The 15,390-nt window shown below is 43.8% G+C and overlaps 2 protein-coding genes across 4 annotated transcripts in view; both read left to right on the top strand.

Annotated features, from left to right (window-relative positions):
• Positions 1-1,830, top strand: part of LOC106858400 (uncharacterized) — a 39,729-nt gene extending 37,899 nt beyond the window's left edge. Inside the window, exon 5 of the mRNA XM_088176343.1 lies at positions 1,078-1,830. Within this exon, the coding sequence (XP_088032469.1) occupies positions 1,078-1,178 (101 nt within the window). The 3' untranslated portion in view covers positions 1,179-1,830. The remainder of the gene's footprint in view (positions 1-1,077) is intronic.
• CD7 (CD7 molecule) lies at positions 1,187-14,940 on the top strand. 3 transcript variants are annotated; one of them, XM_088176336.1, is made up of 6 exons: positions 1,187-1,321; positions 6,847-7,024; positions 8,170-8,508; positions 10,024-10,368; positions 12,118-12,224; positions 13,258-14,940. In XM_088176336.1, exons 3-6 carry the CDS (start codon positions 8,241-8,243, stop codon positions 13,357-13,359), a joined length of 822 nt encoding a protein of 273 aa, XP_088032462.1. In that variant the 5' UTR covers positions 1,187-1,321; positions 6,847-7,024; positions 8,170-8,240; the 3' UTR covers positions 13,360-14,940. The 3 variants fall into 3 exon arrangements, with proteins under 3 accessions (XP_088032462.1, XP_014740550.2, XP_088032463.1); XM_014885064.2 differs by lacking the exons at positions 1,187-1,321; positions 6,847-7,024 and adding an exon at positions 7,175-7,396; XM_088176337.1 differs by lacking the exons at positions 1,187-1,321; positions 6,847-7,024; positions 8,170-8,508 and adding an exon at positions 7,181-7,396.
• Positions 14,941-15,390: the final 450 nt, after the last annotated feature.

The following is a 15,390-nucleotide window of genomic DNA, read 5'->3' as shown; positions in this document are numbered from 1 at the left end:
GTAATTGCATGTGAAAACTTTCTTACCGTCTTCAAACCTTTCCATTCTTGATTCCCAGAGCAACTCATCAGCTTTGGTGAGAAAGAAATCTAATGATAATGGTTGATTTGGGTTGTTTGGGAATGCAGCATCTCCAACTCATAGCCGTCATAGGAATCTTAAACACCTGGTGCAACATGATCCACTTTTTAAATGTACAAACCTCTTGAACATCTTTAGCCTTTCACTGAAAAATCTTCTACATGATTCATATTTATAATAAAAACTTTTTACTTTCATCTTTCTCAGAAAATGGAAGAGGTGGCATCAGTTCTGAGAAGACTAATTACTGTGAAGCAGAGGCAGATATCGGGAAACAGAACCATGACCTGAATTGCTTCTACGCTCCAAGACACAACAAAGCACCTGCTGGCACCACTGGTGAGGGAATTCTAGGTTAATCTCTTCTTGTTTGTTTGCCTTTTGCTTTGAGAGGGTTTTTTCCAGACAGTTTGATGTGAACAGAGTTCTGCATGGGTGGGGAGATGTCCTGTACATTCATAACTTGAATCCACGCATGCTGCAGCCATCCAGGCTCAGAGACTTTGCCTTGGCAAATGGACAGGCCCAGTCCTGCACAGAGATGTCCACGGGCCCAGTTTCCTGTAATGATCTAGTGACAGGCACAGGGATGCTGAGGGAAGGGGGCACATGATGGGTGTGCAACAAGTTCCCAAGAATTGACCTTGTCTGTAAGTGCTAAATAAGACTTTGCCTCCAGACTAAGAGGACATTTGTCAACTAAAGATTTGAATTTATATCTTCAAATTTCTTTCATGGTAGAAACCCCTGTCATCTTTCTTAGGTCATGGACAAAAGGATTTTTAAAAACCAATCAAAGTGGATTTGCTTATTGGAACACTTCATCAAGGCTTGTTGGTTGTTTCAGATTGATGTTCAAAGGTATCTGTAGTGATGAGGTGACAAGAACTTGCTTTGCATGTTGCTAAAGTGAGCATTATGCCAGGTACCTTCTGTAAGATATGATGAGCCAGAGGCTCTTTGTTCCCTCATTCACCTGTTCCTTCTCTTTATCAGATGGGGCCGGTTCCTTTGTGTGGTGCTTGAGAGGCAGTTCATGGCTTGGCACTCCAGCTTGCTTCGCTTGGATGCTCTGTTTTCTTCTACTCTACATGTAATCCTGAATGTCTCAGCAGCAACACGAACAGCAATGGAAAGTTGATGGGCATCTTTGTTGCATTTGGTGTTGGATTTTTGGTTGGTTTTGGCACAGGTTGGGGCATCATGTATTACTGCTTGCGGCTGTGGCGGCATGGCCAAGGTATAGTCTGACAAATTGTGTGCTGCCTGTAGTCCCACACCTAGAAATGGAAAAAGCATAAAGGGTTTTTTTTTCTCCTGGGTCTCAATTCCATTCAGTTCATGATTCATGATCTTCACTGGGCTGACAGCTGGAATGAATTCTCCTCCCATGGCTGCTGTGACACTGCCCATGCAGTGGCTTTGTTATGAAAAATAAGCACAGAAGGCATTTTCTCTCTGCTTCCTCCTGAAACAAGGCTGAGGATATGTCTGTGTGTTTGTTCCTGTGCAGGGGTTGGTGGGAGGCTGTGTCGAGCTCCCTCAGGAATGGCTTTGGGTCACAGAGGCCTTGGCCTCCCCCCAGGCTGAACAGAGCTCTGGTATCAGTCTTCCTGACAAATCAGGCAAGTTTAGACAGTGTGCAATGAATCCAGCCTCTCAGGAATCCCTTTGGGTTCTTGTTGTCTTTAAATCATTGCCCATTCCCACTTGATTTGAATAAACCCTCAGCTTTTGCATTGGGTTGAATTTAGTGTCAGACTGTTGAGGAAAAATCAGTGGCAGCACAAGTGGAAAAGCAGATCCCTGAAGCCACGTCAATGTTTGCTGAATCATTTTTCCGTGGTTTAGTTCCCCATGAACCTGTAGCTGAAACTTCCAGCCAGAAATCCCAAAGGATGTAGGATGTTGTTTCCCTCTTGAGCTTTGCTACAGTCAAATCAAATAGGAAAGGTTCTTAATGTAAAAGATCCAGTTAATCTTAAGAATTAAATTTTAGCAAGATAGATGGACCTCTCTACTTAAATTTAGCTGTTGTTTGGCAAAGGATACCAATGCTTTTATGGGTTGGAATGCATTTTTTTCCCCAATCAGGACTTTGCACTCATTTTTAACTCAGTTCTCATCTGATTTGATGCAAATTTTCTATTTCCATGTGGTGGAGTGCAGTCAAATGTTCCTGAAGGGTTGACAGTCCAGGTATTCCAAGGCTAGGTATTCTAATGAGTTCCTGTCTTCTTTAGGGGCAGCCTTGGGACTGACTTTTCTGGTCTGAATGGCACAACATTTCTGTTCTCGCAATTCCAAAGAGCTTGTGCCAGTCTGAAATGGGACGAGGATGGAACAATGTTGTGACTCAAGTCCCTCTCTTGTGACCCTATAAACAGTGGGGAAAATTAGAGCCTTGGAGCTCTCCTGGACCAGTGACCCCTCTCTGAGCTGGGATCTCTCCTGTTTGTGGCTCATGGGCTGATTGTCCACAAGGGAACAGTGGGGTCACAAGTGCATCCAGATTGAGCATCTCCTCACCTCTGAGGGGAAATTCTCACAGGTACCTTGCACTGCCCCTTTATGTCTGTATGCAACTGCTTTGGCATGTTTGAGGGTCTTGGGTTGCAATACAGGATGTGACCAAAAGTATGAATTCTATCACCATCTGTTAAAACCAGCTGGGGCAGTGATCCTGCTCTCTGTGGGAGATATCTGCTGTTAATGGGCCAGGTGTTAACCCAGCTGGGACAGTGTTCTTTCCCACAGCCCATCCTCCCTCCAGGAGATCTTTCCTGTTAATGGGCCTTGCAGTCCCAGGGCATGGCTGATAAAATTCTATCATCCCATGGGAGATGCTCCACCCAGGGGGAGGAGCCAAGCATATTCTACCTATTTCCAAACTGAGATTTGGAACAGCAGAGCAGCCTTTTCCCACTGGATCCCAGAGGAAAACCAGAGTCTTCCACATCATCCCTGGAGCTTTGGAGGAAAACTGCACCTTGTGCAGGAGCCCTGCTCCAGCAGAACCACATCTGTCACTGCAGGAGGATGCAGCCACCATTTAATGAAACTGCTACCAACACTCTGACTGACTGATGGGGTGTCAGCTTGGATTCTGACCCTGTCAGTGTTTTGAGTTTTTTCTTTGTAATACTGTATTTCTATTTTAATTTTTTCCTAATAAAGAACTATTATTCCTATTCCCGTATCTTTGCCTGTGAGCCCCTTAATTTCAAAATTATAATAATTTGGAGGGAGAGGGTTTACATTTTCCATTGCAAAGTGAGGCTTCTGCCATCCTTAGCAGACACCTGTCTTTCAAACCTAGACACTGAGATATCTGAGCAAGTTAGGCCTCAAAGAAAGTTTAATACAAGTGTGGTTAAGAGTTACATCTCTGCTAAATTATTAAGTTGTATATTATAAGCTAGGTTAAATGCTTTTAAGTTACATTGTTAAATTGAAGTTATAATTTCTGTTAACTTACAGTGTTAAAGTTTTAGGTCATATTCCTTTTTATCCTTGCCCTCACTGTCCTTGTGTCACATGCAGCTAAACACACAGACATATACAGAATTTTTACTTTATTTCTACTTTGACTGGATTTTATTTATTGTTTGTTTTTACCTCAATGTGTCTTAACCATCCAGTCAGTAGCAGAGTGAACCTTGCCAACAAACTCTGTTGTGCAGGTGCTTAATGTCAAATCTGGATTGTACTGATCCCCTTGCTGGTGATGTTTTGAGAGCTCAAACACTTGGAACAAGTGTTATTTGATCCCTCTGTTCCTTGTTATTCATTGCACAAGTACTTCTTGTTCAGCTTCTTTGGATATTGGGGTCATTGGAGAATGCCAAGGGTCTCATTATACATTTCTATACCTTTGTTTCTCAGTATAGACTGAACTGACACCTTCTGCTGCCGTCATCGAGACAATCTCTATTATCCAGTTCCCTGACATGGTTTCCTAAAAAAAAAAAACCAACAAAGAAACCCAGAAAAAAGAGAAGATGTATTATTCTAGTGAAGTTTGTGTTTTAAGAACCAATAGGATCATCCTGGCAAGCCAGAGAGAGAATTAAATTTTCTGTGTGAGTGACAGCAGCCACTTTTTTGCCAAGGCCTTGGAAGCTTGGGAAGGTGCTGAGTTGCTCAGGTCAATGGGCATGAAAGGCACTACAGGAGCCAGGGCAGGCAAGAAATGACATGGCCAGCACAGGGAGAATGAGGTCCAGCCTTACAGAGTGGTTCTGTTGGTGGAGGAGTTGGCTTTGAAACCCACTTTGGTATGAACAGGCCAAGAGAAACTCTAATATTCCAATTTCAATTGCATTTCTTATTTTTAGGTAGATGAAATGAACAGTCAAGATCTGACAGTGCTTGGGAAGGAGACTCCAGCAAGTTGCTCAATGAATGGTTCAGAAAATGAACATTGAATTGCTGGGCAACTCTTCTCTTCTTGGTGGTCCATTTGGCCAAGATGTGGAATTAGCAAGTCACCATTACTGTTTCCATGGAATTCTTGGATTCTTGTCTAGTGAGTTCAGGGCTTCCTGCTGAGCACCTCAGAGCAGCCAAAGCTGCAGAGAGCTCTGGCAGCAGCAGCAGCACAGGCACTTCCAGTTTGCCTGAGGAGATGGCTGAGATGGAGCTGGAGTGCAGCAGTGCATGCACAGGGCTCCCTCCTTGTTCTGCAAATGCAGGGGTTCAGCTCACAGCCAGGCAGTGCAGTGCATTTCCTTTCCCCAGTTTCTGGCTGCTCTTTGAGACCCCTTGCAGTGAAGGACCAGGAGCAGCAGGTGCTGGCCCAGAGAAAAAGGGGAGGTGTGGATTCATGGGGTGAGGGCCGTTGTCTCCTATACGGGTGCTGTGTGCTGAGGATCCTTGGACTGGGATTGCATAAGTGCTGTCAGTGTCACAGCCCTGGTGCCTGCTGTGACAGGGGAGTGGCGCTGGTGTTTTCTCCCTTATCTGCACGTCAGAGGATACCTGGCGCCGTGTGCTCGGAGATGACATCATGCACTGGGCTTCTGCTGCTTTCTTTAGGATCTGATTGACCTGAAGACTGTCCTGTCAGGCGTGTTTTCCTTCTCTGACAGCAAGTTGATTTTCCAGGAGGAGTCACAGGTTGTTTCAGATGGCAGGGAAGGGTGCAGTGGGTGGCATGGGAGATGTCTGCTCCCATGGGCTGCTTTTAGTTCCTGGCACTCTGCAGCAATCCCGGTTGTTGTGAATGGCACAGGTTTGTTTGGAGCAGAGGCTGCCTGTGAAGTCCATGTTAAAAAGGCTGTGGTGAGAGCCAGGGTGGAAGAGAGTGGTGTGGTGAGAGGATGAACTGTGGACTGGGAGGAAACATTGCTGTTCTTCGATGCAGCTTGAGTTCATGGCAGGCCAGGGCTGGGACTGCTGCTTGTGACTGCCTGGGGGACAGTTTGCATAGGGTGCCAATAAAAAAAAAAAAAATCTGTGTTTCAAAGGCAAAGGCCAAGACAAGGCAAAGGAATCTTATGGCTCTGTGAAGAGATATGGAGCTGAAGGGAAGAGGGGAAGGAGAGGGTCAGGCACTCTCCAGATCACTTTCCTGTCGTAACTTGTGCTGCGTTTACTGAGAGTTAAAATCTGCTTTGATAGTTTGATTTGCCTCCTTGCCATGCCAAGAAACCCCACCCCAAAAAGGAGAGAAGAAAGCAGCAGATCTTGCCCTTGTCTGTACCCTGTGCTTCCTGACCCTGAACTTGCCACAGACCCTGGGAGCCCTTGCATGGCCAGGTAGTGCCAGACTGGGGAGCAGATCTCCAACCCAGTCACTTCCCATCAGTGCTGCAGCACCTGGGGGGACAGGGTGACTGACAGGGGCTTCCAAGCAGGCTCCTGGGAAGTTTTTGGGAGTATGTTTTTTTTTTTCCATGTTTTCCCTCCTGCAGTGTACCACACATCAGCACGGACTTGCCTGGTGTCTAATGTTCTGTGACGTGACCCTGCTGACCTTCACTCCACATGCAATTGTAGGCAATTAGGCACTGATTACTTCTAGTTACATTAAAGAAGGGTGGAACCAATATCCTACTTTTCATCTGCCATCCAAATTACTTTCTTATCTCCTGGTCAGGCTTCTGGAAGATGAGCTGAATAAACTGGGATTTGGAAAGGCTGCACAGGCACTGTGAGAAGGGCAGGGAAGGGGCATGAAGGCTTCCTTGGGCACAATGTGTCAGGTGCTCACAATGACTTCTTTAAGTCCTCCTGTCTTAGAACCAATCCCTTCCCTTAGAAATTGTTGCTCTATTTGTTAAGTAGACATGGTGAATATAATTGGCTTTCTGTGTTGCAAGTTTAATTCTCATTTTGAGAGTGCTTTACTGTGGTGGAAAAGGCTTTATTGTCTTGGTAAAGATTGTAATTCTTTCTTGTCTTGGCTTTGCAATGAAGTTAAGGGAGAGAGAGAAACCTGAAAGTTTCAGGTAATGATGTTTTCTCAAATAGATCCTTTTAGCAACAAGATCAAAAGACTTTGTTAGGGTTCTACAGATTTCCTGTCAAATCCTCTTTCTCCTGCTGGTGATGTCAGCTGGGCTGATTTGTGGGTCAGGTCTGCCCTGGGGGGAAGCTGGTGTTTGCTGAAGATGCTCCAGCTCCTCCTGCTTGGGAATTATTCACATTTAATCATTGCCAAGATGCAGATCAAATCTGCTGGTTTGTGTGCAGGGCTTGTGCAATAACTGAGGGTTTTCCTGAAGTAATGGAACATCTCTCATCTCCTTTCTCCTTACAAAGCCGAGAGTTTTGCATCAGCAGCCACCAATCTAAGCCCGTGGGAGTCTTGACAAACTGAACTGATTATGCCAACCTCCTGCATTTCCAGGGAGGGCACAACTGGGAGACAACTGCCTGACTTTGGCACTGTGAAGAGCAAATTTGAGCCTCCCTTTTCTCAGCTGTCTTCAGAGGGGAGGTAGGTGCTCCCCATAGGCAACTTTCTACTGCTGCCTTGGGGGCTGGGGGTTGCTCAGCAGCAGGAAACCAGGGGTGGTTTAAGTGTGAAGAAACCCAAGGGGCCCCTCCCAGAGAAGTGGCTCTTCCCCCTCTATTGCAATCATTGTGATACAAAGGCAAAAACAAAGCTCTGCTGGCTTCTCTCAGTAGACGGCTCAAGTAGCTGGCAGGCAACAGCCCAGACTGGGGCTTAGGACTCTTTCCTCAGGACTTTAACTCATTGGTCAGATTGAGGGAGCAGATAAAAAGAGTTTTGAAATGCTGTGGATGTTGTGTCTCCCAAATGCATCCCTCTTCCTTCTGCTTCTGCCGTGCTTCCCTGCACAGGACGGTACGTACAACATCGATGCTCTTATATTTCAATATTTTCTTTCCTTTTTTTCAGCTTTTTCTAAATTATGTTTGTCTTAGACATGCAACTATTTAATTTTTCTTCTCTTGTTTCTGATGAAGCTTCTTTCAGGTGTTTCCCATTTGATCTCTCTGTTCCTCACTATTCATTGTACAAGAGCTCCCCGTTCAGTTTCTTTGGCATTGGAGAACTCCAGGGGTCTCATTATACATTTGTATGCCTTTGTTTCTTAAAATAGATTAGACTTGCACCTTCTGCAGCCCTCTTTCTCTGTTGAATCTGAGAATCTGTACTATCCAGTTGCCTGATTTTATTACATGCCACTTTACAAAGACAAGTGTGTTTCCTTCCATTTTCTTACTTACTTTTTCTTTTTCTTACTTTTAAATTCCCATTTTAGATCTGAAACCAATTATCAGGGTAATTTTAGTGAAGTTTGTGTTTTGAGAACCAATAGGATCATCCTGGCAATCCAGAGAGAGAATTAAATTTTCTGTGTGAGTGACAGCAGCCACTTTTTTGCCAAGGCCTTGAAAGCTTGGGAAGGTGCTGAGTTGCTCAGGTCAATGGGCATGAAAGGCACTACAGGAGCCAGGGCAGGCAAGAAATGACATGGCCAGCACAGGGAGAATGAGGTCCAGCCTTACAGAGTGGTTCTGTTGGTGGAGGAGTTGGCTTTGAAACCCACTTTGGTATGAACAGGCCAAGAGAAACTCTAATATTCCAATTTCAATTGCATTTCTTATTTTTAGGTGGAGGAAATGAACAGTCAACAGACGTTATCAGTGCTTGGGAAGGAGAGTCCGCCAGCATAACTTGCCCAATGAGTGGTTCACAAAATCAAGTGGGGATGCACTTGAGAGCTATCAGACAGAATCTCAATGTGATATATCTTCCCAAGGAGAAATCTCAAAAAAGTGATTTTGGCGTTGATAATCGCATCCAGTGGTCAAAGGAAGGGGACAATCTCAGGATAACCCTGCACAGGTTACAGCAATCTGATTCAGAAATCTACGTATGCTCTGAGATTGTTAAAATCAATGACTATCCCAAAGAACTGTGTGGGAAGAGAACCATGGTACTGGTCAAAGGTATTGCAATTCCACCTTTTATCTCACAAACTAGTAAATACAAATCTAAATTTTAAATCAAAGGTTGGAAGAAGACACAATGTGAGGGCGAGTCTAACAGAGCTTCTTCCTGTCTGCTCAGGTCAAGTACAGATTTGAAGGAATGTGTGGGTTTACTTCCTGAGACAAGGAAGAAAACACATGAGATAGTATGGTAGCAAAAAACCCCCAAACAATCCCAGAAGATTAATTTGTGACTCATTAATCACATCTATAGATTTTCACAGGAGTCATAGGTTGCTGCAGCACTTTGGAAACAGCTCTTTCCAAAACAACCTGTCAAACCTTTTAAAACAACTAGCAGAGCAAAGATGTTGTTTTTTGTATTTTTTTCGGTTGCAGCTGTTTTTGCAAATCTCTTTTGTTTTTACTAATTCATCTTAAGTGACAAATTGGTAACAATTGCGAAGATGGTGTTAGGCAGAGTCTGCAAGCTGGGCGTGAGTGGGTAAAGGGATCTTTCTCTTGTTAGTGAGGAGATGCTGAATGGGCAGAAGTGCTTCTTTTAGCAGGAATTTCTGATTGCAGGAACGATTTTTCTATCTTTTTTTTTTTTCTTCATTAGGAGAGAGTTGAGTCCACACTATTCTTTGGCAGTTTATTCCTCCATGTACCTGTCCTTTCAATGAGACCTTCTAACCTAAAACATCTTTCCCAAAGCTTACAGGGTTTTCTTCCTTTTCTGTCCCCAGGGCATGTGAAATCTAACTGATTGCTGATCAGCAATAGTAATTTATATCCATGAAGGATTATCATCTCCTCCCTTAGGCTTCTCCTTTCAAACTTCTTGTCTGTTTTCTCAAATGAATCACATCTTGTTTATTGTGTAATTGTCTCTCCAAATTATTTTATTTAATTGCTTTATATCTCTGTCTGATTCTGATAATCTTCTCTGAAATGGTTACAACCTTCCCTTTACAAACATATTAAATTCTGTCCTCACTGCCTTGTCCACTTTAATGATCATGTTAAAAGGAACAGGTGCTGTCCTCAGAGGCACTCAGTGGAATATCTCCCTGGCTGGACAGTGAAGCATTAATAACCACTCCATTCTCATAGACCACTTTCAACATTAATGGGACATACACTGTGTGGTTTGATCCAGACCAATAGTCCCCAGATCTCTCTATGGCTTCATCTCACTTGAGAAAGCAGGCAATGATGCATGGCTCCAAGATGTGTTGATCAGGCTGTGTTCCCTTAGAGGAGGTCAGTATTTATAATTTTTAGGTAGATGCAGATCCTTTACAAAGAGCTAAACCTGTTGGTCAGTCCAACTTTCAGATCCTGAGGCAGGAAGATACGCCAGGGTGTACTATAATATATCCTTCTTCTCAAAGCCTATGTAAAGCATGTTAAAAGTTCATTTTATCTACATTTCTATGGTCTGTTCTTTCTGTCTGTTCCGTGCCCTTGCTCCCCAGTTAAAATGCACTGTGTTAACAGTGATGACCACTGATCTCTCTCTGTTTTTAGCTAAATCCAACAGCCCTCTGAAGCAGTCACCGCTCTATGCCAACCCTGGGCGAGGCCAGTCTGTCAGCATCACCTGTGTGTTGAAGAGCTCACCTGAAGCTGGGAAGTTCTACTTGCTCAGGGCTCACGTACAGCCTGGCAGAGTTCTGTCTGTGTCAAATCTGAACGTGTCACAGGTTTCTCCTACCTTTGGGAATCGCTGGGAGTATACAAGGGAAGGAAATAGGACCGTGATAACTCTGCACAACCTACAAGAAGAGGACAGTGATAACTACATCTGTGCTGAGGAGGTGAATGCTTCTTCCCCTCTGCTCTCAGGGAGTGGCACCATGGTGCTGGTTAAAGGTACAGCCCTTCTGCTTGTTTAATCATAAATATCTGTTGTTGTGCTCTGGACAGAAAGCTTTTGGAACCTTAGGACAGGCAAAGCTAGGAAAGTTTGGAGAGTTGGCTCCGGCTCCTTTGTGCCCTGTTGAGCTCAGACACAGAAAACAGACTTTGTGTTTCCACCTGCCTTGTACAACCAGAGGGGAATTCAGACCTTGCCATAGTCCTGCAGGTTAGAAAAAGAAACAAAGGTCAAAACAAGGTAACAAACACTTCACTGTGTGTAATCTGTCCATTTTAGGATATGAATAAGTACTTTCAGGACCAATTCTTTGACCTTAGCGTGACATAGACGACTTTTAGAAACCATTCCCTCTAGCAAGTCTTGTGTTTAAAAATAAATCACACTGGGGAGCACAAAGCAAACCCTGGGGCATTTGCTTCAAGCACTACAGACACCACAGACTGCAGCAGAGATGTTCTCACATAACCTTGTTAGACGCTGAGCACTCTGTGAGCGTGGGCTGCAAAGAGCGGGTTTGATTTTTCTGAGCTCCAAAGATGAGGTTTTTATTTTTCTGCAGGATGGTGCTGTACCCATTTGCTAAGCTGAAGTCAGAACCAGTAAGAGAGTGCTTGATTTTGGTCTTACTGGTGCAATTTAACCCTGTGCATTGAGCTTTGCTGAGGCCTTTGTAAAACAAGGTTTACAAAGGCCCTAAGAGTCACAAAGGATTTTCCTGCAGTCTGCAAAGGCAACTGTGGACCTGTTCTGTGCCACCACCCACAAGTGGGGCAACAACTCAGTAAAGTGAGGTGGGGGAAATGACAGCAGCCTGACAAGGCAGTGGTGTGATTATTAATTAGTGTGTTATTCATATATGAATTAATTGAGGGTTTAGAGAGTTGAAACCCTTTCCACCAGCATTATTCTGCTCAGTACATTTCATACCCCAGCATCCTCCTGCTCCTGTCTGTACCTCTCAGCAGCCTGGCTCTTGGATAATTCAGAGCTCTCAGGTTGCAGCAAAAATGCAGGAAAACATTTTCTGCTCCCATTAGGAATGTGTGGTCCTATTGTTGCCTGGAAAGGCTGACCTGGAACAGAGACTAGACAGAGCAAAAGAAATAAAATAGGAATTTATTGAAAGGATTCACTTTGGGTAGTGCAAGAGCCTGGCTGTGGCTACACCCAAATTAAATCCCAGATGGATTCCAATCACGAGTTTTACACTTTTACAAGTTTTGGTTCATCTACACATTGGGGTCAGTTATCCAAGCACAGCCCCAGGCTATGAAGTCTCAGCCCCCTGGTTTGCCCCCTTTCCCTCGCTGTTGTTTCTGATTTTTGGGTACTGGGTGTCCTTGATTCTCTGGCTAGAAAGGAATTGTTTTGTCCAGCTACCCTGTGAAGAGAACTCACTAACACCTAATATGAAGTTTCAGATTTACACACCAAGCAGCAGAGATTCTGAAAAATATAAAAGCTAAAACCCAAGGCATCACTATCATTGGTGTGGAAACTGCCTTTGTAGGGCACTCCTTGCTGACCCAACTACAGCCACCCCCAGCCTCTGGAAGAGCATAGGAAATATTAATAATATTAATATTAAGAGCACAGTGAAAATATTAATGGCATGACAAACGTGGCTCTGTAGCAGTAAATATCTGAATTTTTGCTTAACCTGCAAAATTATATTTTTCGGAATAAAAATTAAATTCTGCCTCTTCGTATTTATAATAATACTTCTGTAATTTTAAATGCAGGAGGGGAGCAGGTGTGTGAGAAGAGCTCCTGGGATTTGTATGCCCTTATTGTGGTGGTGGCTCTGCTGTTCTGTGCCCTGGTGTGCTGCACCTTGTACCGTGTGGATGTAAGTACACTGTCACCACAGCAGAACTGCACCAGGTGGAGCAAACTGGTATTATTTTTAATAATGCCTGAGTTAAGAAAACATCTGATAAACCTAAGGAATTATGGCTTCCTTTTGCTCTCCTATTTGCCCTTGTTTAATATCTTCCAGCTGTAAACTCTTGGCAGCTAACACAGTGTCTTATATTTCTGTAACCCTTTGTAAATGAGATATTGTTTGTCTTTTGATAACAAACCTCGAGTGAGCTGTGTGGTTGACACAGCCATGTGTTGTGTGTGTATCCCTGAACAAAGCTCCTCACTATTCTGCTCTGCTTGCTTTTGGAAAATTATTTTGTGAATTGGGACAGGAGCTGTACATAGCAAGCTTGTAAGAGATGTAAGAGAATTCTTGGAGTGGGACACGAGGGCAACAAACACTCATAAAATAGCCTGATGTCCGAAAGTAGTGCTGGGAGAAAAAAATTAGCCCCTTTCGAGAAAAAAAAAAAATTTTTTTCCTTCACTAGGATTATTTCTATACATATACTGCAGAAAGTGCCCAGAAATTGTCTCTGATAGATCCTTCTGCTCAATAAAGTTACTGAAAATTAAGTGTATGATTCACAGGCTCCTGTCTCATCCCTCCGAATGTGGATTCATCCCTGCTAAAAACCAGAAGTGTAACATCATTCTGTCAAAGCCCAGTGGGACCTGGTGGCCTGTGTTACCACTAACAGTCTAAGAATGAGCCTTATTTATTATTATTGTCATTTATTATTTATGTCAAAGCTACAGTTACATCCAACTCTTGAAGGATGTATTTCACAAACTCTTGTTTGTGAAATTGCATCGGACTCATAAAAGAAAATTAAATAAATAAGCTGGTGATTTCCACTTGGTCCTCTAAGACCTCACTGGGTCGTGAGAGGAATTTTAAAAGTATGTTTCCTCTTCCAGCAGATGATGTTGATGGATTCCTAAGATGGAAAATTACTCCTTGCTTGGGGTCTTTCCAGGCTCTGTTTTGAATGGCTGTTTTCTGTGTTTTGCAGGTGATGAAATGTTTCCAGAAGAAAAAGCCCAATGTGGTGTATGAAGACATGTCCTACAGCTCCAGACGGAACACACTGGTCAGAAACAGCAACTATTCCTGAGGCGAATAAACTCCTGCCAGCTGGGACTGTGTGTGCATCAACCAACCATTCTCTTCCAGGCAGCTCTGAGAGCTGCTTTAACCACCTGAATTGAAGTTACTATCACCTACCTTGTTCAGGGGAGCGAAAACCCTCATTTCCAAGGATGTTTCTACATTTCTTAATTTTTTTAAAATTTTTTCTTTTTTTAATGCACAGAAAACATAGTGAAATGCAGGTACCCTGGACATGTGTGTGCAGGTCAGTGTGAAAAAGCAGCATTTTGGGGCTAGATGCAATATTTCTCGTTTCTTTGCTAAATTACCCTTTCTGGAAAGGTGGGATGGTCTGGTTCTGAGCTTTGCTAAGTGCTCAGGAAGAGCACATGGGTCTGTTCAGTTTGCAATGGATCCACACAGGAAAGGATTCCAGTTCTCTCATGGAACTGGGCTCTGCCCAGGAGCTCAGGCAGCTGAAACTGCCCCAGAGTTACAGCAGGGAAATCGATTTTGAAGAAACTTCAGAAACGTGGCAGGGTGAAATGCTGGGTCCATGTGAGCTCACCTGCTCCAAGGTCACAACAGTCCCACAAAGGCACAATCGAGTCTAGATTTTAGTTTGGTCCCACAAAGGCACAATCGAGTCCAGATTTTAGTTTGGTCCCACAAAGGCACAATCGAGTCCAGATTTTAGTTTATTTTACTGCCTCTGTCAGCTCCTCATGTGAGTGATGGGGGTCTTGATGTGGCTGATGAGCAAAGAGACTGAACTTGTGTCCTGTGGCTTCCTGGGACAGCAGAGATGTTGGTGATGTGCTGGTGGTGTCTCAGCACGAGGTTTCTCCATCCCAGTGACTCCACACTGTACAACACAAGGTGAAAGAACTGGGGGCAAAGCCAATGCCTGCATTCCCACCTGGGCACGGGTGGGGCTGATCTTCTTATCAAAGGGATTTATCAAAACTCCTATCAGGCAAGAAGAGGCTAAATTTGGTTCAGTAACAGCTTCTGGAACAGGTTCCAGGGGGGAGCTGGGCCAAGGAAGGGCTTGGCCTCCTCCAGGGGTGTTTTGGTTTTGCAGTGTTGGGGCCACTGTGAAAAGTCAACAATCTTCCACACAGGAATGCTGAATTGCTTTGTCACAGGGCAGGATTGATGGGGTGGCCTCTGGTTGCTGAGGACAGGCTGAGACTGGAGTTTCTCTCTATTGATGTAATTGTTTATTTTTTTTGAGGGATTAGGGTCAGTTTGTCTTTGAGTGCATAGCTGGAGCTAAGCCAGGCACAGAGGATAATTCCTCTCCAGAGCTGAGCTCTGACAAGATCCCAGCTTGCCAAGACAATCCTGTCCCTCAGGAGACCCCATTTCCCTCCCATGAGATATTACTCATGAAATGCTGTGCACCAGACCTGAGGGAGAAATCCCCTCTCTCTGGGGTGGATGGTGCAGGTTCACCTTGAGAGCAAATAAGTGCTGTCTTCACATGGCCAGACCTCTGTAAATTGCATTTGTGTTGGGGTTTTGTACATTTCATTGATATTTTCATACATATATTAAAACATGTTTCATATATCTTGCAAATAAATGAATGTTTCTTTTAGTAGTTTGTTGTATTTTTTTGTTTTTTTTTTTAAATAGTGATTCAAGGCTTTTTGAAAATTCTGCATAAATTGCTCCTAAGAGCATCCTACTAGACAACATAGTAACTGTTTTCCATTTTAATTACAAAATCTGCAAGTGAGGTTTTTCTTTTTGAAACCAATCACTGAAGAAAATAGAAAAGAACCCTTCAGACCCTGTGTATTCCATGTCTCATTGCCCAAAATTTTCTTGAATTCTGCTAGACTTGGTGCTGGGATCAATTCTGACTTTGTCCCTGGAAAAGCCCAGGCGTGGGTGAAGAGCTGGGGAAGAAGCAACAAATTAGGTACCAATCTAGGAACTGAGGTGTCCATAGTCAATCACCCTTCATCACATTTTCATTTTTGGAATGCAGGTTTAGTCAAAAAAGGGGCAAAACCCCTGAGAGCCAGCACAGAGAGATTCACAATGA

The sequence above is a fragment of the Sturnus vulgaris genome, chromosome 20, assembly GCF_052056855.1.
Source record: "Sturnus vulgaris isolate bStuVul1 chromosome 20, bStuVul1.hap1, whole genome shotgun sequence".
NCBI lineage: Eukaryota > Metazoa > Chordata > Aves > Passeriformes > Sturnidae > Sturnus > Sturnus vulgaris.
Note: the sequence above shows the minus strand (reverse complement) of the source record. Positions and strands in the feature narration are given on the sequence as shown.